This window comes from Bufo gargarizans, chromosome 2 (genome assembly GCF_014858855.1).
Source record: "Bufo gargarizans isolate SCDJY-AF-19 chromosome 2, ASM1485885v1, whole genome shotgun sequence".
NCBI classification, from domain to species: domain Eukaryota; kingdom Metazoa; phylum Chordata; class Amphibia; order Anura; family Bufonidae; genus Bufo; species Bufo gargarizans.
This window is the reverse complement of record NC_058081.1, coordinates 102,740,252-102,762,552: the sequence shown is the minus strand read 5'-3', so window position 1 is coordinate 102,762,552 and position 22,301 is coordinate 102,740,252. Positions and strand designations below refer to the sequence as shown.

The window sequence follows — 22,301 nt, the reverse complement described above, 5'->3', positions numbered from 1 at the left end:
GCGAGATAAAAAACGTATAAGTGTTTACAATCAAAACATCTCTTAGCAGCCATCAGTGAAAAACGTATTGCATTTGCTTGTGGATGCGATTTTCACACAGCCCCATTTGCTTCTATGGGGCCAGTGTTGCGTGAAAATCGCAGGATATAGAAGACGCTGCGATTTTCACGCAAACGCACAAGTGATGCGTGAAAACCAACGCTCATGTACACAAACCCATTAAAATGAATAGGTCCGGATTCCGTGCGGGCGCAATGCGTTCGCATCACACATTGTACCCGAGCAGAATACTCGCTCGTGTGAAAGGGGCCTTCGAGTCCTGAAATCTAGTGCAATAGATTCCAGGACTCTTGGGGTCACACAGTACTGTAAATCAGTATAATGCAGTGTGATCCTGTCAGAACAGGACCTCACGCTGACACACGCAGCAAGTTCCTCGCATTTATCTCGTCTATGTCTGGTCTTATTGTTCGAGAAGCAGATCTGGCATCACTGTTAAAGAGCAGTTATTAAAGGAAGCAATGATGTTAAACTAGACACTATTCTCATCACCATACACAGATATACCGGGATTCGTAGCACTTACCATGTGTTCAATCTCTTCCAGTGTGACCTGACTATCTCCAGGATCCTCCTGTGTTAATGTGCTGACAACAGGACATATTGTTAGTACAGATATTCATATGTGTGAGTGATCAGTATACAGGTAAATGCTGCACTCTAGGATGGTTAGGCTCATTGAAAGGTAATTATTGGGTAAATACCTGTTACAAGAAACAATCACAATATAGTTCAGGTATTCCTAATGAGAATGACAATTTTACTTACATGCACTGGACTGGAGAACGTACAAAGATGTAGGATAGTTACTGAAATATCACATTTTTAGTGAGGCATACAGTCCTATCACCACTCTATACACAGTACATAGGACCCCTACTGCACCGCTGTATGCTTTTCATAGATTGTAAGCTCTTGTGAGCAGGGCTCTCATTCCCTATTGTTTGAATCGTTGATTAGTTTGTTGCTCTGTGATGTTTGATTTTGTCTCTACATGTAGCCTCTGATTGTAATGTGCTGAGGAATATGTTGGCACTATATAAAGATTATTATTCCAATTTCATTGGTGACATATAGAGTTTCCCCCCCTTACAAATCCAATAGAAAAAGAATTGCATCAGTATTAAGGAGTTGTGCAGTCTCCATGGACTAAAAAAATAGATACTGTAACTGTCATTAAAAATATTTAAGATGACTATACACATTAGACAGTGGCATAACTAGAAATAATTGGGCTCCACAGAAATTTTTTAATTGGCCCCCACCCCCCAAACAACTTCTTCGCAGCCCTCTCCTCCCGTGCCCCCTCCACTCCTGTGGCTAATTAAAATTGCTCTCTCAGACCAGGACCAGGCCCAATACTGTTGAGGGGGCCCTGATAATAAAGTATATTATTAGTCCTCCTTCAGGGTGGGCCCCCTCTGAGTTCGGGCGCCAAAGCAGCCGCTTCCCCGATAGCTGTGGCCCTGACATAAGAGAAAAAGGATGGGGCCTCCCAAAAAGAGATGTCTGGCAGCAACTTATGCCACGTCCCATTTTTTGCTGCAGAATACGAGCACTTCTGCAGCTTGACTGTGGTTGTCACAACCCACCAAATAAACCTATACGGGAATTAACTCTCTATATGCAAATACGGTTACTTCTAATACAGGTCTCCTGATGCGTCAGGATAGCTTTTCCCCAAGAAGGAAGGATGTCAGAAAGCTGCAAGTATGGCCTCCAACATCTCCTGAATAGGCAGTAATTGGGAGAGAAGTTTAATACTAGACACAGCCTTTGGACAAGAGTGCTGCTGTTTCCAGCAGAAATAAGCCATATTTTGTATCTCATTCAAGGAATATTTCCTATCTTGGATATTGGTGCATATCGCTAGGATTTGCCCCTAGTGTCTTATAAATGCAGTTCCCACCTCTGGGACCCACACCTATACTTAGAACGGAGCCTGCAAAGTGCCAGGGGGCACACCGCGTGTGCGGCCGCCCTGCATTCCAAGCATAAAGTTATCTGTGTGTGATACAAATATGAAAACTGTATATAAAGGATTTTGCGTGTGCATGATCCTGTGCAATGACTCACCGAATAATATTGGCCGCAGCCTTCCTCTCCTGAGCAAGCAGCTCTGGGTTATGGATCACCTCCTCCAGGAAGCTAATGACTTTGCTCTTTAGTTGCAGGTTTGTCTCAAAATCCTATCAAAGACAGAAATAACCCATCAAACATCCATTGTTTTCCATAGATACTAATACTATTGAACTTCTATGCAATATCTCAGTATATGAACTCAGTCATAATGTTACACAAATTTCCGAATTTGGTGCACAGACCTGTAAAATTTGGTGTATTGTAAATCTTGCCCCCAGACTTGTGCTAAAATTCTGTCTGTGCACAGAAAATTTGTCCAAGCTTCAGCATTTGGGCACTTTTATTCTGGCAGTACAGTATTTGGGGTCATTGAAGAGTACTCTTGGTACAGTAAAGTGGGCACATGGGCCAGCAGCAGGCACCCTACTGGTGATAGCAACAGATGGCAATGGAGGCATCTAGATAGGTGGTTTCTTTGCTATAGAGAGTGGTGATAGACTGCAGAAGCAAAGTCAGAGAGGTGTAACTTGAGTCTTCTGGTGGTCCCTAATGCAAAATGTGTAAAATGCATCATGTAACGTGTTATTTATTAATACTGGTACCTTCTTATATGACAGAGGGGGGCTGCACAGCCCTGGCCAAAGATGTCTGTACAGTAAACTCTGCAGTCTTCAGGAGAAATTATGATTGTGGTCTGGACCAAATGGAGATGAAAAGGAAAGTGAACAATTGAAATCAGTGATATCACTTGCGAGTGGGGGCAGCCCCACTGTCAGGCCATACCCTTAGACACCTTTTTCACATCCAACAAGGTGATGTGACTTGCAGAAAGAGCGTGTTGCTTCGTAAGTAAGGGGTAACGCTTAACATGCCTCACTGTGTCTTAAAATTGAACCAGAATTTTGTTGCAAAATTCTAGTGCAAAATCAGCCTACTAATAGGTGGCAAATGTGATGCATCTAGAGACTACCTAGTCTTAGACAGTAACAGTTAATATGCCCATTAGCTAGAGACTAATTGCTGCCAAGAAAAGGTGTGCAAAACAGAGGATCTTGGCATGTACCTGGGCATGTTTGGAAACCCAGTGTCTCAAGACATTGAGTACCCGGTTTGTTGCTGCCCTTCTGATTACAAATTCTTTGTCTCCGTTCCTCTGATCTGAAGGAAATCCTGCAACACACAACATACATATAAATGAATATAGGCTTTCTTGACATTTATTGTACTGTAATAGCAACTAAAATGTACCACAGTCATAAGGCACTATAGATCCCCAGGTAGGATGCCAGGAACGTGCACTGCGCAGAACCAGAGCTTGGGTGGCATAAACTAAGAGTGGCATCCAGTTGAAAAAGACATTTGGAAGGGGCAAAAGCTTGTCACTTGCCCTCAGCCAAACACTATTGCTCAGAACCCCTGTTGTTTTTTTTAAATCAGATCATTTTTATTGTTAATAATAAATCAGATCAACAATAATAAATCACAAGCGGTACAAGTAATACAGATATTATCATCAAAAGAGTACCACATATATATATATATATATTCGCAATTCCATTGCAAGGATCGTAAACCATTAAAAATGCTTTACATAATAATTCCACTACCCCGCCAACCCCAACCATAAGTATTACCTACCCTACCCCCCTTCGCCCCAGTAATTATCTAGTAAGAACTCATAACACCTTTGAATGGCTGAGAGCAGATGACGGACAGGACTTTCATCTTGTTTAGGTGTCAGGAACCGTTTTCAGCCCCCTAACTCTTGTTCTAGTAGCGGTTATGCACATTTTTATCTAAGGGTGCATTCACATGACGCTTACAAACGGCTGTGTGATGCTCATTTTTTAATGGCCATTTTCAGAACCATTCCAGTCTATGGGGCTAGCCACATGGCTCTATGGCCAGTGAATAGAGCCCCATCAAAAAATAGTACATGTCGGATTTTGCTTTATTTTGATTGCCAGATGGACTCCACTAAAATCAATGTGCCCATTTTTAATGGCCATTTAGATAGGAGTCGCTTTACTCTGGAGGCATCAGGAACTGACGCTCTCAGCGTTGTGATGTCATATGATCATGCTGGGATTGTGAGGGGCATTGTATATAGTGGGCACGATGGGTAGACATTAATATATTCTGAAGGCACTGCAGGGGTTGGGGTTTAGTGTTTAATGGTCGTTAATAAAAATGAAAGCAAAATGGCTGTAAAAAACACATGCAAGACAGCTGTTAAAAGTGGACAGACAGACAAGATGGATGCACACACGGATGCAAAATGGCCATAAAAAGCTGACAGTGTATCTTTTTAATGGATATTTTTTTCACTGTTGTGTGAATGTATCCTTAGATGGGCATGCATGATACATTGACTTACCTGCAGAGGTACGTCCTAGCATCCTAGTTTGTATTCTGCATGAATCCATCACTACTGATCACTACTGGCACTAGTCAAACTTTTATTCACCCCTCACTGCATCCACTCTGTTCAGCAAAATAACTCTGTACCTACCCGCTGTGGCTAAAGACATACGTCTGTATGTTTCCTTGGTTGGAGTACCCTCATTAGCCCCAGCCGTTGCTATGGCAAAAGCAGAGGCTGCTGATAGATTGCTGCGATTGCTGTCATGTTCTCGGCAAGAAGTCATCACCATGCCATTATTATATGAGAAGAGTGTAAAGTCTGTACAGGAAAGATGGCACAGTAGGTGTAAATGATGGCATCACGTCATGAAGATCCAAAATGACCATCTGCAAAATGCTACATAATGATGACGAGAACCAGGACTCGGCACAGTTGCGCACAGTAGGCAATGTACATAATGGCACCCCTGTCATACACTCATTGATAAAAAATAATGCACCCACATTTTGCCCAGTTTACAGACTTTGAGATAGGGCACATCGCTGGACTGAAGGAGGTTGCCCTCTGGACAAATTGCTCATCATCTAGGTCTATATGACCCAGCTGTCAGGAGGTGTTGGGAGCAGTGGTTACACAAGGGCATACATACACAGTAAACAGACCCTAGACAGCACATTTTTATTGTCCACCATCCAGACACAGGTGGCACCTTCATTACACACCCCTGTATCTGCCCAGACCATTTCCAGGCACTTAGTAGAAGGAAACTTGGTGTCAGGGCGCCTGTTACATGTCCTGTCATTGACACCCAGCCACAGTAGCCTTCATTTGCAATGGTTTTGTGAATGAAAAACCTGGACTGCTACGGACTGGAGCCATATCATCTTTAGTGACTAATACAAGCGACTGTTGGGTTACGGTATGGAGGCCTCATGGTTGATTCCATCAACTCCTTCTTGGTGCGTTATTGTTTTTTGTCAATGAGTGTATATACGGTGCTTGCACACAGGAAAGTAGAGAAGATTTCCAGTGTCCATAAAATAAAAAATTCCAGTCTTTATTTAACATCCATAAAATCATTAAACTTGATACAACAGGTGCCGCACTGCTAACACATTTTGGACCTACAATGGTCCTTACTGTACACAGCAAACAATGCAGATTTTACATGGAGGCATAGCTTGTCCTGGATCTTTACAAAAGTAAACTACTACATTGGATGGGTAAGCTGACTCTAAATTGACACTGCTTGATTGCCAACATCTGCAGTTGGGGGATCCCCAGGAGGCCTTCATACACATTATAAGGTACATGTGTGTATTCTAGTGATGGAAATAACACAGTGTGAGCATTTCTCCCCGGGTCTCCAGGCTTATTACTGACATTTCCTAATATAATAGTCATAGTGGCCCCAAACAAGAACTTCACTCTAAATCTGGACATGACAAAACCACCGAGGTATCTGCCAGTGTGAAAACCTGGAAATTCTGGTGCTTGGCCATCCATTGGGTTTTGAGTACTAAATCAATTATTAGGCAATGAAAGTTTATACATAAACTATGAGATTAATGACAGAAATATTGCAATCAGATTTATTCACCTGCAGAGTTCCGGCCACGTTGAGAAATTGGTGTGGTTGGTGAGCGGGTTGGAGACGTGTCAGTCTCTGCCTCATCACTCTGTGTCTGTTCAGTGTCTGATTCAGCTCGACAAGCCTCAGAGTCTGAATGAGAAGGTAACATAAATAATAATTTAATCTTACAGATAAAAGTCAATATTAAAAGGTTAAACATACATTGAAAACACATAAAAGATTAAGGTGCAAACAGTTAATAGGACAAGTGGCACGAAAAATATTGTATTGTTTTTCTAATAACCTTTTACATGGTGCACGTCAGTGCTTATGAGTGTGGTGTACCAACCAGACATCAGACATCAATGAAAAAACAGCACAAAAAAATTGGGCACCAGCAGAAAATGTGTAGGGTGCTTTATCTGTTTGTCTCTTGGAATTTATCCAACCCTGACTCCTCACAGTTACTGTACCAGCAGATATTGTGTAGATGTATAACTAGATGACAAAAGTTTGGCTACCTGCAGTCACCACTAGAGGAAGTTTAGCAGCCAACTGTATACATTTATGTATTAAACTCTGTAAAACAAAAAATGCTGTAAATTCCACATCTCCGTCTAGTGGTGGTTGAACGAAGCCAAAATATTAGTTAGAAGGAACCTGTCATCAAATATAAAGTCTCTAAACCACTGTCTTGGTCTTATATAGGAAGGTTAGCGCTTTCTAAAAAGGAGACTCTGAAATGATCCCTCAAGCATAACGGGAAAGATAAAGTTAGAAAGTAGAGAATGCTGCCTGTGAACAGTCGTGGGGGTGGATCTCCTCTGGAATCATGCAGTCCTGGCATTACAAGCAAGCTTCAGCGGCACGTGGCACATGTGTCAGATACCACTGGAGCTGGCTTGTAATGCCAGGACTGACTCTAAACAGCATTGGGACTGCTCCCATGACATCACAGCTCTTACCAAGCTTTAAGCTTTGGCATTTTTATCTAGAAAACCCTCCAATGTGTGGTTATTTATTTTTAGCAGAACAGATTTTCTTCCAAATATGCAATAAATTCAACAACCTTTATTTTGGCGTGGTGCAACTGGCTCTTCATCCCTCTCTGCGGGTGGCTCTTCTCCTTCTCCCACCTTGCTTGGGAAACTTCCAGATACATAGAGTTTGTTGATGTCCAGGCTCGTCTTGCTGTATGGAGGAGGAGCAGGACAGGCACTTGAATATCCATTGGAAGAGCAGCTCAAGGCGGCCAGGTCCAATGCTTTTCCACCAGTAATTATAGGAATATTAAGCGACAATTTGCGTCTACGACTTGGGGATGATGACTTGGTGATGGAGAGGGGTGGTGGGGATGAGAACTTGCGAGTAGCTCTAGGAGATTTTGGAGGCTCACCATACAGAAGTTTATTATTCTGATTACTTGCAAACAGTAGCTCTAACGATCTAAAAATGTGAAAATGCAAACAGAAGATGAAGAAATAAATAGTGATGGCCTAAACCCAATGGAACGTGCAAAAAAAGGAAGCAAATTTACAATGGTATATCTAGAAATAAAAAGAATATGGTTAAGTCAGATATTGATAAAAACAGTTAAAGGGGTTAGCCCAGGATTAATGTAAAAAATGAAAATTAGACATCATATAGAGCATGGCAATCTCTTTCTAACAAAGCCAGAACCAGCCCTGTACCTCACATGGGGCCAGAGATCTCCCAATTCATTGCTCTACTAGATTTATATCAAGCTGACAGCTCAGGGGGAGTGTCTTTTCTGCTGCAGCTAAGGGGGAGTGTCCGTGCTCTCCCTATCACAGCTCAGGGGGCGTGTCCATGCTCTTCCTATCACAGCTCAGGAGGCAGTTGAAGGATGAAGCTGAGCATGTGCGGCCATCTCAGTTAGCAGGTCAAAGAAATAGGAAAAACTAACAGCAAGTGGCGCTATACAGATACATTTTATTGAATAACTCAGTGGCTATGCTACATTTTTTATTACATGCAATTACAAAAGTATTCAGATCCAGGTACTGATTTGAAAAACTGTAGAATATTTTTCGGGGGACAACCCCTTTAAAAGGGTTTTTCAGGATTAAAAAAACATAGCTGCTTTCTTCCAAAAACAGCAGCACAACTGTCTTGTTATATGTGGTATTGGAGGTCCGTCACATTCACTTCACTGCAGCTGAACTGCTATACCAGACACAAACCAGGGACAAGTGTGCCAAGGTTATTTTTCAGGAAGACAGGAGTAATGCTTTTTCTAATCATGGACAACCCTTTTAACTCCCTTACAGTCTATTTTTGGTCTTTAGAACAAAGCAAATTTTTTTTTTTCATTTTTCCAGCGTCACATTCTACTGTATAATGTTTTTATTTTTCCATCGACGTGGCCAAAGTAGTTTTAGGTCCCTTTTACACGAGCGTTGCGTGAAAATCGCAGCATGTTATATATTCTGCGATTTTTACGCAATTCTGGCCCCATAGAAGTGAATGGAGCTGTGTGAAAATCGCATTGCATCCGCAAGGAAGTGCGGATGCGATGCGTTTTTCACGCATGGTTGCTAAGAGATGTTGTTTGTATACATTCAGTTTTTATCACGCATGTGCAAAACGCATTAAATCGAATAGCACCCGTGCGATAAAAACTGGACTACTGAATGCGATCGCAGGCAAAACGGAGTGACTTTGCCTGCGAACTCGTTCAGTTATCACTGAACGCATCCAGACCTAATCTGGACACGCTCGTATGCAAGGGGCCTTAGGAGTACTTGGGGGAACATTTATTAAGACCAACATTATAGGTGCAGGTCTTAATAAACCCTATACCTGGAGGTGGATCCTCCAGAGTTATGAAAAGGTGTCGGCCTCTACATAACTTTGGTGGATCCTCCACCAGTTCTAAATGTAAGACAGCTTCCTTGCTGTCTTACATTTAGATCATTTTCTACTCCTAAAACAGGCGTAGAAAATGGTAAATGATACGGGCCTGCCGGCTCGTCCCCTTCTCCGCCATTCCCTCATCTTTAGACCCAGCGTGAGCGGGAAGAAGTCGCAGATTGCGGTATAACTAACCATTGCCCCGCACTCTGTGCCTAAAATACACCTAATTTAGGAGTATTTCAGATTGATAAATGCCCCCCTTGGTTTTTGCGGGATGAGTTGCATTTTTCAATTAAACCATTTTGGGGTCCATACTGCATAAGGCCTCTTGCACACGGTCCGCAAAAAACGGATCCGCAAAAAATACGGCTGACGTCCGTGTGCATTCCGTATTTTGCGGAACGGAACAGCTGGCCCCTATTAGAACAGTCCTATCCTTGTCCATTATGCGGATAATAATAGGACATGTTCTATATTTTAGCGGAACGGATATACGGAAACGGAATGCACTCGGAGTACCTTAGTTTTTTTTGCGGAACCATTGAAATGAATGGTTCCGCATATGGACCGCTAATGGAAACCGCAAAAATGGAATAGAAACGGAAATAAAATATGTTCGTGTTCAAGAGGCCTAACTTATTGATTTACTTTTATTAACTCTGGGGAGGGAATGGAAAAAACAGCAAATGTGTCATTGTTTTTGGCATTATAAATTTTGGGGTAAATAACGTTAGCTTTAGAGTGCATTCACACAACCGTATTTTTGGGGTTCAAATACGTTCCGCAATTTAGCGGAATTGGTGAGGACCCATTCATTTCAACGGGGCTGCAAAAGAGGTGGACAGCACACTGTGTGCTGCCAGCATCCGTAGTTCTGATCCGTGGCCCCGCAAAATAGATAAACCATGTCCTATTCTTGTCCACAATCGCAGACGAAAATTGGGATTTCTGTCATAGGGCGGCTACATTCACACAGCCGGTATCTGTGTTTTCTGAAAAACATATACGGTCGTGTGAATGTAGCCTTATTCTGTGGGTCAATACATAAATTATATCTATTTTTTATGTTTTACTGCCGCACAATAAATAAATGAAGAAATAAAAATATTTTTCTTTTGTGTTGCCATAGTCCGAGAGCCATAGGTTATTTTTTCCAGGACAAGCTGTAATTTTTATTGGTACCATGTTGGGGTACATAATTTTTTTGAGCACGTTTTAATTTTACTTTAGCAGAATGAAAAAAAAATATATGAAATTTTGAAATTATTTCTTTTCCCCAGGGATTACCACGTGGTATAATTGACTTTATTCTGCTGGTATATACGATTACAATGATATCAAATTAGAAATTTATTTTACGTTTTGTTACCTTTGCACAAAAAATAAATTACTTAAAAATGACTTAATTTATTGTGTCACCTTATTCTAAAAGCCACAGTTTTTTAACCAATGGAGCTGTGTGTTTTTTATAGACAGCTTTCTGTATATCGTTTTATCTAGGGAGCACTGAATGGCCTACAAAGAAACCTCCCCTATGTTGTGGCGCTCTGCACAAGAAAGAGCAACCGCCAAGACCTACATAAATGTCCCCTATCCTAGCCAACCAAGCACCCAGCTCTGTACTGATGAGGAGCTAGAACCCCAAAAACTGTATGCAGATGGGTTTAGTTTCCCTTTTGGAGAAGGTTCTTGGTTTACTCAATATTCTTAGCCACACTGCAAGGCCTGTTAAAGGTTTGGAAATGGACTATAACTACCTCCAGTAGGTGGCAATACAGAGGCAGCTTTCTTTTTCTAATCTGACAACAAATTTTGTAAGTGCTGAACACCGAACAACCACTAGTTCAAACAATTGGGCACATGGCATAGCGACCATTATAGAGAACTAGAAGAACTCTCTTTATCTATCCAAATATTTCATGCAAGTATATGCAGAAAGTTGAGTAGAGAAGGGTCAGTGGCTGCACCAAACTGGTGCTCTACCCGGTGACTCACCCTAGTGTCGCAAGAGAAGATAGGTTATAGTGGATATTGGATCTGGGAGGCACTCAAAATATCTAGGATTTTATAGTAACCCCAATGTGAGTGATGCTGTAAGTAATTTATTATATTAACAATCCAGACTACTTTGTGAGAAAAGGATAATAAAAATTAGAAGAAAATTTTATGATTGATTATCGAAGATAGATAAAAAAAAATTAAGAAAATCAGGAAAAATAGAAAAATTAGAAAAATAAGAAAAAATTAAAACCGTTCATATAAAATTTATATGTATAAAAAAAAATTAATACATATAAAGAAAATTAAAAAATATATAATGTAAACTTATTCACAGTGAAACCCATAAATGTCCAGTAGGGGCAGTTACATCAAAGTTCTAAATAGTCCAAGTTCATACACCCCATTTCATGAATGGGTACCCCAGTGATGAGCAATCACAGCATCGCAAGAACCTGTATATGTCAGAGAGCTTCCCTTAAAGGGAACCTGTCACCCAAAAATCGCCTATTAAGCTGTTTACAGTACCTTATAGTGCTGTATAGTCGTTTCCTGATGCACTTTTTGTTAGTTTTGCAGCATGTATGCTCAGTCAGAAATCGATGTTATATTCAGCTGCTGCCCCGTGCTTCAAGTCAGGCTTGAAGTCACGGGGGCAGCGGCCTCGGCGTCTTACATGGCCCTCTCCCCGCCCCCTGCCTCTGTGACTGACAGCCGAAATCCGATTCCGGGACCGCGCTCAACGGCCGCATGCGCAGTAAAGGGCGGCAGGAGCGCGGTCCCGGCTGCCGCGCGTACTACGCGACGTCTTACTTTCGCCGCACTGCGCATGCGCCCGACATCCTGTATCAAACGCGCCCGCGCCCGGCATCTGCTTTGACGATCTTCCTTTTCATTTATCAGTGACAGTATGCGCCTCCATATAAACGAGAGAGAACGTCACAGTGCCTCTGATGTGTTCCGGTAAGTTATAGTGATGTTTATTACTCAGAAGAGCCTGCAGTATAATAATATTTAGAACTGCAGCGCTATTCTGTGTGCGGTACACGCGATTAAGGGTGTCTGCTATGTTAGCGATGACCCGCTCTAGAGATAATACGCTTGTTAGGTTGATTGGAGCATAGATAATTGTGAATAATAATGTTTTGGTTACATTACCAGTCCAGATGTTCGCAGCAAGAGATAGTGAACTGGTAATGTATAAGTGTATAACGTGATGGAAAAATTAATCCAGCCAGCAAAGGAGGCAATATGGATAATAATAATACATTAGTAAGTGGCTTGTATTAACTTCCTCTACATACGGCTACATTCACACGACCGTATGTGCTTTGCAGTCCGCAAATTGCGGACCCGCAAAACACGGATACCAGCCCGTGTGCGTTCGGCTATTTTAGGACCGCACATGGCTGTCACTCTCATAGAAAATGCCTATCCTTGTCCGCAATTGTGGACAAGAACAGGACATGCTCTATATTTTTCTGCGGGGCCACGGAACAACGGATGCGGACAACACACTGTGTGTTGTCTGCATCTTTTGAGGCCCCATTGAAATGAATGGGTCCGCACTCGTTCCGCAAAATTGCGAAACGGATGCAGACTCATTCATGCTGTCGGGTGAATGAGCCCTAATAAATGTTATTTGCTGAAGTGAGACAATCCCTTTAATATTAAAGGGGAATTCCACCTGAAATAAGACCCTTTTTTAAAGGAAGAAAAATCTTATTAAAGAAAAGTATTACTGTATTTTGGTGTCTGAAAAGTGAAGTTATGGAAACATGCAGTTATGGGATTTGGTAATGGATAAAAGAGTGAAAAGATTAAATGTAATGTACAACGTTGATCCAGTTGAAGTACAAACTCAGGAAGAATTATTTAAAGCATCATTAACCTTTCAACAAAATCTGCATTAATCAATGCAGTGTGTGTACATGAGCAATAACACTATTTCTGGCCACTATATGATTTGTATTTGCCATTTTAGCATTTTTCCGCTGTGCGTGGTGAATATCTAGTTTGCAGTTCTCACAGAGATGGTGGATGGCAGTTGGCTACTATCCACTACACAATGAAAGTAGAGGAGAATCTGCTTCTTAATATTCTATTACTCAGAAGCAGCCCCAAGCTCATGGAGGACATTAGAGAGGTACTGGCCTGTATAGTTGTGAATGTAGCACTTGTGATGAGAAATAAACCTCCTATGTAGTGGTGCAGTGTCTCTCCTTGAGTCCTGTCTCACTCATGCTGCTGCTCACAGCCTTCCTCCCCTTTCCATAAACTTGCATTGACATGTGTAATTATACTTCAGCAGAGCTAGTGCTCTCTCCAGACAGGTTCAAAGCATATTACAAACAAAAAAGCAATTAACAAGGGGAAGGGGCAGATGATAACATGAAAACTAGACACTTCTCTCTGATAAGATATATTACAAAGTTTACAGTGGTCGCTTGCACTATTTACTATTACTACGTATGGAAGCATTACTATTTATGATATGTAAAGAGATAATTATAGGTGGAATTCTTTAATAAAGGATTCCTTCTTCTCACCTCACGTCTACGCACACAGATATACAGAAACATAAGACACAATAGCTATAAATCATTTCCTGAGTGTCAGTGGACACTTTCTTTGAATATGTTGCATAGGTTTTGGTCTTAGTTTCAGGTACCCACCTGGCAGGAATGGCGCTGACCGGTTTCCTGTAGATAGCTATAAGCTTGTCCAGAACAATATCTGCAGTAGTGAAGACCCGGTAAGAGTGCAGGAAAGTGTTGAGGAAATCAATGCTTAAGAAGCGCAGGTCCGTGAGACGCTCCAGTAAGCGCTCAACACTGGCATAGCGTATCTGAAGAACCTTGCATGAGTTCATTGTTTTACTGAATCGAATGTCGATGTCATCACAGTACAGGCTGCTGTCTGACCTATGGGAACACATTTCCAGAAAGGTTCACTGTAAACTTATTGAAAACATGAAAAAAAAAAAAAGTCCTATGTCTCTGTGATAAAATATCCTAATCAATTGTACTTCTACCCTCTAGAGAAGTGACAACCCATTTCCATCTTCTCTATCTGGTCTTATGATTGTAATAGGACAGGAGTCTCATGCTCAGGATTTCAGTATAGAATAAGAGCAAAGAACCACTGCAAAGAGAGGCTCCCACTCTGGAGGACTCAGCCTAACCATGTATTACAAAGTCATCCATTTATTTTAATGGAATCTATGTAATACTACATTTCACCAGCAGTGGGAGCTGCAGAGGAATTGTGTGGCTGCTTGCCTCTTCCCCCAGCGATATCAGCTTCAGCACTCAGACCCACTGCAACCCCTTTAATACACCGCCATTTCTTTAACATAGGAGTAACAAATGATTAAAGGATTATAGCCTCCTTCTTTTTCCACTTACTTGATCATCTGGGGAACAGTGACCTTGGAATTCTCCTCAAAGGCATTCATCATCAGTCCATTACAGCGAATGTTATCCACACACTAAAGAGCAGACTCATGGTCAGCTTTAGGTAGAGAGTGACTGATACAGATGGAACAACATGGAAGGGAATAATGGAGAACAAAGAATGAGAGACTGGTGTAGTCACAAAGACAAATGCAGAAAACCCAAACCAGACGGTCGCTAACTGGTTTACAACGGTATGGCATATTTTATATCTGTACTACTAAACCTTCTGTTGTTTTGTCGCTTAGAAAACCCATTTTCAAGCACACTACTACCATAGTTGCCAACAGCACCAGGATAGGTGTGGACCGTCCACAAAAGGGGTAGGGTTTGTGCCTAGGTGGGCGGTGGTAGGAGTTTTGCAAACATTTTGGGAAGGGCATGGGGCGGAGCTCGGTGGTCCCATTGCCCTGTCAGCAACTATTTATGAGGGATGAGAATTGATAGGCGTATTGTCGGTTGAGGACCCTTCTTTATAAGCTACAAAAATAGTCTGTCCCTTTGAAGGACCCAACACATGTGCATTTGACAGACACCCCATTGGATTTCAATAAAAACTGTGTTGTAGTGTATATTAGATAGATGCATCTAGAAAGCACAGGAAACACTCAGCAAAATACCTGCTGAGTATATGGTTTAAAATCATGGAATATATAAGACTAATGCTGCATTTTCTTGGCCCAACGTAGCAAATAATTGTTGGAAAGGAAGCGTTCCTTCCCGACAATCATCTACTCGTCAGTACATGCAGCAATCTCCTCCACAGTATGGGAAGGAGCGATCGCTAATGCCATTGCTCGTTCCCCATACAGAATGATTGTTTGCTGGCAGCAGAGGCTGCTTAGACGGCAGGATCTGCTGGTGGTAAATGATCATTTTGGTGTAAAGGGCACATATGACTGGGAAGCTGTATGTGTATCATGTAATGTACAAAACTACAGATAAAAGATAAAATAAAGGAGCTACCAGAGGAGAATACCTCGTACTGAGCCATTCAGAGACTGCTTGGAAGGTGAAGAAACATGAACACAGAACCAGGGGTCACAAGACTGGATAAAATGATCAGTAGTAATGGGAAGAATATAAATATGGTAGTGGTGATGATACCATGAAGATGTTAAAGACATCATGTCAGTTATGGTGGCAAGGAGATGACACAGTGATGACACAGTGGTGACCTGGCTGATGTCACTGGTCCATGCTGCTTTCTCCTGCCTGGAAGATGCCAGCAGAATGACAACAAATGGTGCAGAATCTTTGGGTTCCACTGAGATCTTAAAGTCCAAGTGATCCCCATCTTGTGTGGGAGGTCTGTCTGCAACAGGAGACAGTGGACAACATGGTAAGTATGCATGGAGCCTTCATGCAATGCCATAGAGCACAGTAAAAAGATGATATAAAGGACGCCATCTTTTTGGTTTAATGCTAAATAAACTGGGTGTCATGGGGGTGAATCAGCAAATAAAATAAAAAATGTTATTTTGTGTTTGCATTTGATGTACTAACTGTCATCATCATCTTGATCTTCTAGTAATGTGCAATCCATCAATGAGATCACCCCGTTCTGCAAGAAAAGCAGAGAGGGACAGTTATCAGACACAGTTCTGGGATTAGGAAAGGTTCAGCAGATATGTTCAGTACTCGACAACCAGACATAACAGAGATATACTGTACTAGAGCTCCAGCACACCTCCTGGGAACCACGGACATTGTGCCACACAGTTTGGCCAGTTGGCTAGACGCTGAAATAACAACGTTAAATCTTTTAATCAATGTAAAACTATAGTAGTGATAGAATCTGTGAAGTGATTAAAGTGTGACTGTATATACTAGAGATGTGTCCCAGCACTGTCACTCCAGTGACATGTTTAACCCCTTCAGGACCCTGCCATTTTTCACCTGACGCTGGGTTCAGACCTGAGCGTTCGGAAACGAGCGCTCTGTATGCGCGATTGTACGGGCGTTTACAATCGCGCATACAGAGATTGCCGTTCACACATTGTCGCGCGTTCCCGAATTTCTATGTGCGGGAACGTGCGACAAACGCCCAAAAAAAAAGCTCAAGCACTTGTTTGAGTGTCGGGCGTTTTACAGCGCGATCGTACGAGCTGTAAAACGCCCAGGTGAGAACCATTCCCATAGGGAATCATTGGTTCTTGCCTGTTGTGCGTTTTACAGCGCGTAGGAACGCGCTGTAAAACGCTCAGGTGTGAACCCAGCCTTAAGGACCCGGCCATTTTTTGCAAATCTGACATGTGTCACTTTATGTGGTGATAATTTTAAAACGCTTTTACTTATCCAAGCCATTCTGAGATTGTTTTCTCGTCACATATTGTACTTCCTGACAGTGGTAAATTTGAGTCAAAATATTTTATTTTTATTTATATAACAAAAAACCAAATTTACCAAAAATGTGAAAAAATTAGCAATTTTCAAAGTTTCAATTTCTCTGCTTTTAAAACAGATAGTGATAACTCCTAAAATAATTATTACTTTACATTTCCCATAGGTCTACTTCATGTTTGGATCATTTTGTAAATTACATTTTCTTTTTTTTGGGACATTAGAAGGCTTAGAAGTTTAGTAGCAAATCTTGAAATTTTTCAGAAAATTTCCAAAACCCACTTTTTAAGGACCAGTTCAGGTCTGAAGTTACTTTGTGAAGCTTAGGCTACTTTCACACTAGTGTTTGGTGCGGATCCGTCATGGATCTGCACAGACGAATCCGTTCAAATAACACAACAGTCTGTATCCATTCAGAACGGATCAGTTTGTATTATCTTTAACATAGCCTAGACGGATCCGTCTTCAACACCATTGAAAGTCAATGGAGGACGGATCCATTTCAATTGTGCCAGATTGTGTCATAGAAAACGGATCAGAACGTGTCAGAATGGATCCGTTTGGCTCAGTTTCATCAGATGGATACCAAAATGCTGCAAGCAGCGTTTTGGTGTCCGCCTCCAAAGCGGAATGGAGACGGAACGGAGGCAAACTGATGCATTCTGAGCGGATCCTTTTCCATTCAGAATGCATTAGGGCAAAACTGATCCGTTTTGGACCGCTTGTAAGAGCCCTGAACGGGTCTCACAAACGGAAAGCCAAAACGACAGTGTGAAAGTAGCCTTACATATAATAGAAACCACCCATAAATGGCCCCATTTTAGAAACTACACCCCTCAAGGTATTCAAAACTGATTTTACAAACTTTATTAACCCTCTAGGTGTTCCACAAGAATTAAAGCAAAATGTAAATTAAATTTCAGAATTTCACTTTTTTGGCAGATTTTCCATTTGAATACATTTTTTCCAGTAACAAAGCAAGGGTAACAGCCAAACAAAACTCAATATTTATTGCCCTGATTCTGTAGTTTACAGAAACACCCCATTTGTTATTTTATAACGCTGTACGGGCACACGGCAGGGCGCAGAAGGAAAGGAACGCCATATGGTTTTTGGAAAGCAGATTTCACTAGGATAATTTTAAGCTACCATGTCACATTTGAAGACCCCCTGATGCACCTCTAGAGTAGAAACTCCAAAAAAAGACCCCATTTTGGAAACTACGGGATAAGGTGGCAGTTTTGTTAGTACTATTTTAGTGTACATATGATTTTTGGGTGCTCTATATTACACTTTTTCTGAGGCAAGGTAACAAAATATAGCTGCTTTTGTTATTACATTGTTAATCTGACAGGTTAGATCATGTGGTATTTTTATAGAGCAGGTTGTTACGGATGCCACAATACCAAATATGGCAACTTTTTTTATGTTTTACAGAATGAAGCATTTTTGAAAAAAAATATTTTTAGTATCTCTATTGTCTGAAAGCCATAGTTTTTTATTAATTTTTTGGCCGACTGTCTTATGTAGGGGTTAATTTTTTTGATTGGTACTATTTTAGGGTGCATATGACTTTTTGATCGCTTGCTATTACACTTTTTGTCATGTAAGGTGATAAAAAAATTGCTTTTTTTACCCACTTTTTTAATTTTATTTTTTAAGGTGTTCAACTGAGGGGTTAGGTCATGTGATATTTTCATACAGCAGGTTCTTATGGACGCGGCGATACCTAATATGTATACTTTTTATTTATTTAAGTTTTACACAATAACAGCATTTTTTAAACAAATAAATCATGTTATAGTGTCTCCATAGTCTGAGAGACATAGTTTTTTTTATTTTTTTGGGCAATTGTCTTATGTAGGGGCTCATTTTTTGCAGGATGAGGTGACAGTTAGATTGGTACTATTTTGGGGGGCATACGCTTTTTTGATCTCTTGGTGTTGCACTTTTAGTGATATAAGGTGACCAAAAATGTTGTTTTAGCAGAGTTTTTATTTTATTTTTTTGAAGGTGTTCACCTTAGGGGTTAGGTCATGTGATATTTTTATAGAGCCGGTCGATACGGAGGTGTTGATATCTAATATGTCTACTTTTCTTTTTTTCCCTATTTTTTTATAAAAAAATTTACTTTATGTTAGGAAAAGGTTGCTTTTTTATTTATTTTTACTTGAAACTTATTTTTTTTGATCAAACTATTTTTTTAACTTATTTTTTCACTTTCTTTTTTGTCCCACTCTGGGACTTAAACTTTTGGGGGTCTGCTCTCCTTTACAATGCAATACAATACTTCTGTATTGTGATGTATTGGCTGTAAGTGTATTACACACTGTAATACACCTACAGCTTCCTGCCTGTGAGATCCAGGGGGCTGGATCTTACATGCTGTCACGGAAGGCAGCCACGATGCCTAATGAAGGCATTGGGCTGCCTTCCCTGCTATCGGGTCCCCGTCACAGCAGCGCAGGGACCCGATGGCCACCCCGCACCCGGCAGGATCCCACACGTGCCGCGGTCATCGCTGACCGCGGCACTGCGAGGGTTAATCTGCCGTCATCTGTTTTTCACCGATGCCGGCGCATACAGCAGGGGTCCGGCTATCAGCGACTGCCAGAACCCGAACATGTACGGCGCTGGTCGTTTAGTCATGTCCAACAGCGCCGTACAACAGCGCTGGTTCTTAAGAGGTTAATATCTACACTGCTTCATGCAGCCAGAATATGTCCATCATCACCTCTGCTACTTCTGCTTGAACATATTAAATGCACTCTGTTCATGATTGTATGGGCACAACACAATATGAAGCATAGTGACCTGAGAGGCTGTCATCTATAAGAACAGTGTGGGTCATTTTTAGTTTATTTCAAAGACACCAGGACACCAAACAATCACTGGAGCACCATGCAATCAATGAGACACCCAGCAATCAGTGAGACACCATGCAATCAATGAGACACACAGCAATCAGTGAGACACCATGCAATCAATGAGACACACAGCAATCAGTGAGACACCATCCAATCAATGAGACACCCAGCAATCAGTGAGACACCATGCAATCAATGAGACACCCAGCAATCAAAGAGACACCATGCAATCAATGAGACATAATTTAGACACCATGCAATCAATGAGACACACAGCAATCACTGGGGCACCGAGCAATCAGTGAGACACCAAGCAGTCAATGAGACACCATGCAATCAATGGGACACCAAGCAGTCAATGAGACACAAAGCAGTCAATGAGACACAAAGCAGTCAATGAGACACCCAGCAATCACTGGGGCACCAAGCAATCAGTGAGACACCAAGCAGTCAAAGAGACACCCAGCAATCACTGGGGCACTGAGCAATCAGTGAGACACCAAGCAGTCAATGAGACACCATGCAATCAATGAGACACCAAGCAGTCAATGAGACACCATGCAATCAATGAGACACCAAGCAGTCAATGAGACACCAAGCAGTCAATGAGACACAAAGCAGTCAATGAGACAGCAAGCAATCAGTGAGACACAAAGCAGTCAATGAGACACCAAGCAGTCAATGAGACACCATGCAATCAATGAGACACCAAGCAGTCAATGAGACACCAAGCAGTCAATGAGACACCAAGCAATCAGTGGACACAAAGCAAATACTGGGACAATAAGAAATCACTGGTAAAATAAAGCATAGTTCCATCATCAAATACCAGTTTACATCCAAATAAAACCTGATTTATAACTTAGTAACACTGTCATTTGTTTATGCTACTTTATATACTTAACTTGCACCAATCTAAAGTTACACCGTGTCATATAACTATATTCAGATTACTAATGGCTGCTTTTGAAAAAAAAAAAAAGATTATTTCACAAAACCAGCAAAAGGTCACTAGAAGTGGTTAGCTTAAAAACAGGGCAGAATTGTGAATGCAGCTCTGGGAAGACTGTTGTCTCCATCATCAGAATAGCAGATCATTATAGGAATAGTTATGTTGTTGTGCTCACCTTTGTGAGGTGCAGCTTCCCTCCAGAGCTCCGTGTACAGATTAGAAGATGTTTGGAGAATAAGAAACACTGACGCTCTCCTTCCTTCTTCAGAGACAGGGACCCAAGCCGCCCACGTGTCATCCTACTTTTCTCTGACATCGGCACTTGAATCAGGCAACCTACAATTTTAAGAGGACCGATCATTTCCCAGTTCACAGCGTCACTTTATCACAATCTTTACTTGAAAAAATAATTATTTTATTTTATGCACAAAATGTATGAAATACAATATGCTTTAATTATAACTGGAAGGCAACTGACCAGAAATATATTTTTTTATGATTTGTTGTGCTTAGACCAGTGGTGTCCCACGGAAGTCCTCTTTGCATCTCTAGCTGCCCTGCACTATTCTGCCCATCTGTTTTAGAGAAGACATATTAAGTGCAACCAGCAGGTGGCACCATCAAACAAGGAAGCTGCTTCCTGGTATGCGGCGGCACCATTTCTAAAGGTATGGGGATGTGTCGTTTTTGAGGGGCATGGTGGCTGCACCATCATATACTGAGCTGCATACAAGCTTGACAAAGGGTATAACTTGTATTGTTCGAAAAGCACTTGCTTTTGTCCAATGTGAAAATCTGAATGTGGCGGTTCTTCAATAAAGTCAACTTTTAATTGCATCCTGAAATATGAGTGCTGTCCCCTTATTGTGAGAATTGCGACGATACTGATGCAGCTGCAGAACGGATAAATTCGGGATGTGGGCCAACCAAGAGGATAAGACAGTGTCGTCGCACTGGTGTATAAGCGAGTGAGAGACAGATAGGAAGCAGAATATGTGGTCCCTATGTGTATGCTAAGGGTAATGGAGATGAAACATGTTAATAAGAAAAGCTAAACACATGTCATATAATGGTCATATATAGTGCTATATCTCACGTATACATGTACGGCAGCTTATTCTGAAAATGTATCTGAAAGTTTAGGTATGCTTTATATCAATGGACACCCAATGAATCTATGGACTCTATCTGAACCTAAGGCTTGCTCTGGCTGGCCCTCAGCAATATCAGGTTTGCTCCAAGGGTCTACAAAATAAGGATCCATTCACACGTCCGCATAATGGGTCCGCATCCGTTCCACAATTTTGCGCAATGGGTGCGGACCCATTCATTGCAATGGGGCCACAAAAGATACGGACAGCACACCGTGTGCTGTCCGCATCCACACTTCCATTCCGTGGCCCCGCAAAAAAAATAAAGCATCTCCTATTCTTGTCCACAGCCACAGACAATAGGCATTTCTACTACATAGTGACGGCCATGTGCGGTCCGCAAAATACAAAACGCACATGGCCGGTGTCCGTGTTTTGCGGATCCGTAATTTGCAGACCGCAAAACAGTTGCGGACGTGTGAATGGACCCTAAGACTGGAGTTGTTTAAAGGTTTTTTTTATCATCTCAGACAATGGGGGCATATTGCTAAGATATGCAACCATTGTCTGATAGCGGTGGGACCCGCACCTATTTCTTAAACAGAGCCTCGAAAGGCACAGAAGGCGCATGCTCAGCC

At 41.6% G+C, this 22,301-nt stretch overlaps 1 protein-coding gene across 1 annotated transcript in view; it reads right to left on the bottom strand.

Annotated features, from left to right (window-relative positions):
* Positions 1–22,301, bottom strand: part of RASGRF1 (Ras protein specific guanine nucleotide releasing factor 1) — an 88,609-nt gene that overhangs the window by 18,601 nt on the left and 47,707 nt on the right. Inside the window, exons 10-20 of the mRNA XM_044283133.1 lie at positions 20,748–20,908; positions 15,917–15,974; positions 15,589–15,725; positions 14,363–14,445; positions 13,631–13,879; positions 7,150–7,526; positions 6,108–6,230; positions 4,655–4,825; positions 3,206–3,312; positions 2,137–2,249; positions 587–647 (exon numbers count right to left, since the gene is read on the bottom strand). Of these exons, the coding sequence (XP_044139068.1) occupies positions 587–647; positions 2,137–2,249; positions 3,206–3,312; positions 4,655–4,825; positions 6,108–6,230; positions 7,150–7,526; positions 13,631–13,879; positions 14,363–14,445; positions 15,589–15,725; positions 15,917–15,974; positions 20,748–20,908 (1,640 nt within the window). The remainder of the gene's footprint in view (positions 1–586; positions 648–2,136; positions 2,250–3,205; positions 3,313–4,654; positions 4,826–6,107; positions 6,231–7,149; positions 7,527–13,630; positions 13,880–14,362; positions 14,446–15,588; positions 15,726–15,916; positions 15,975–20,747; positions 20,909–22,301) is intronic.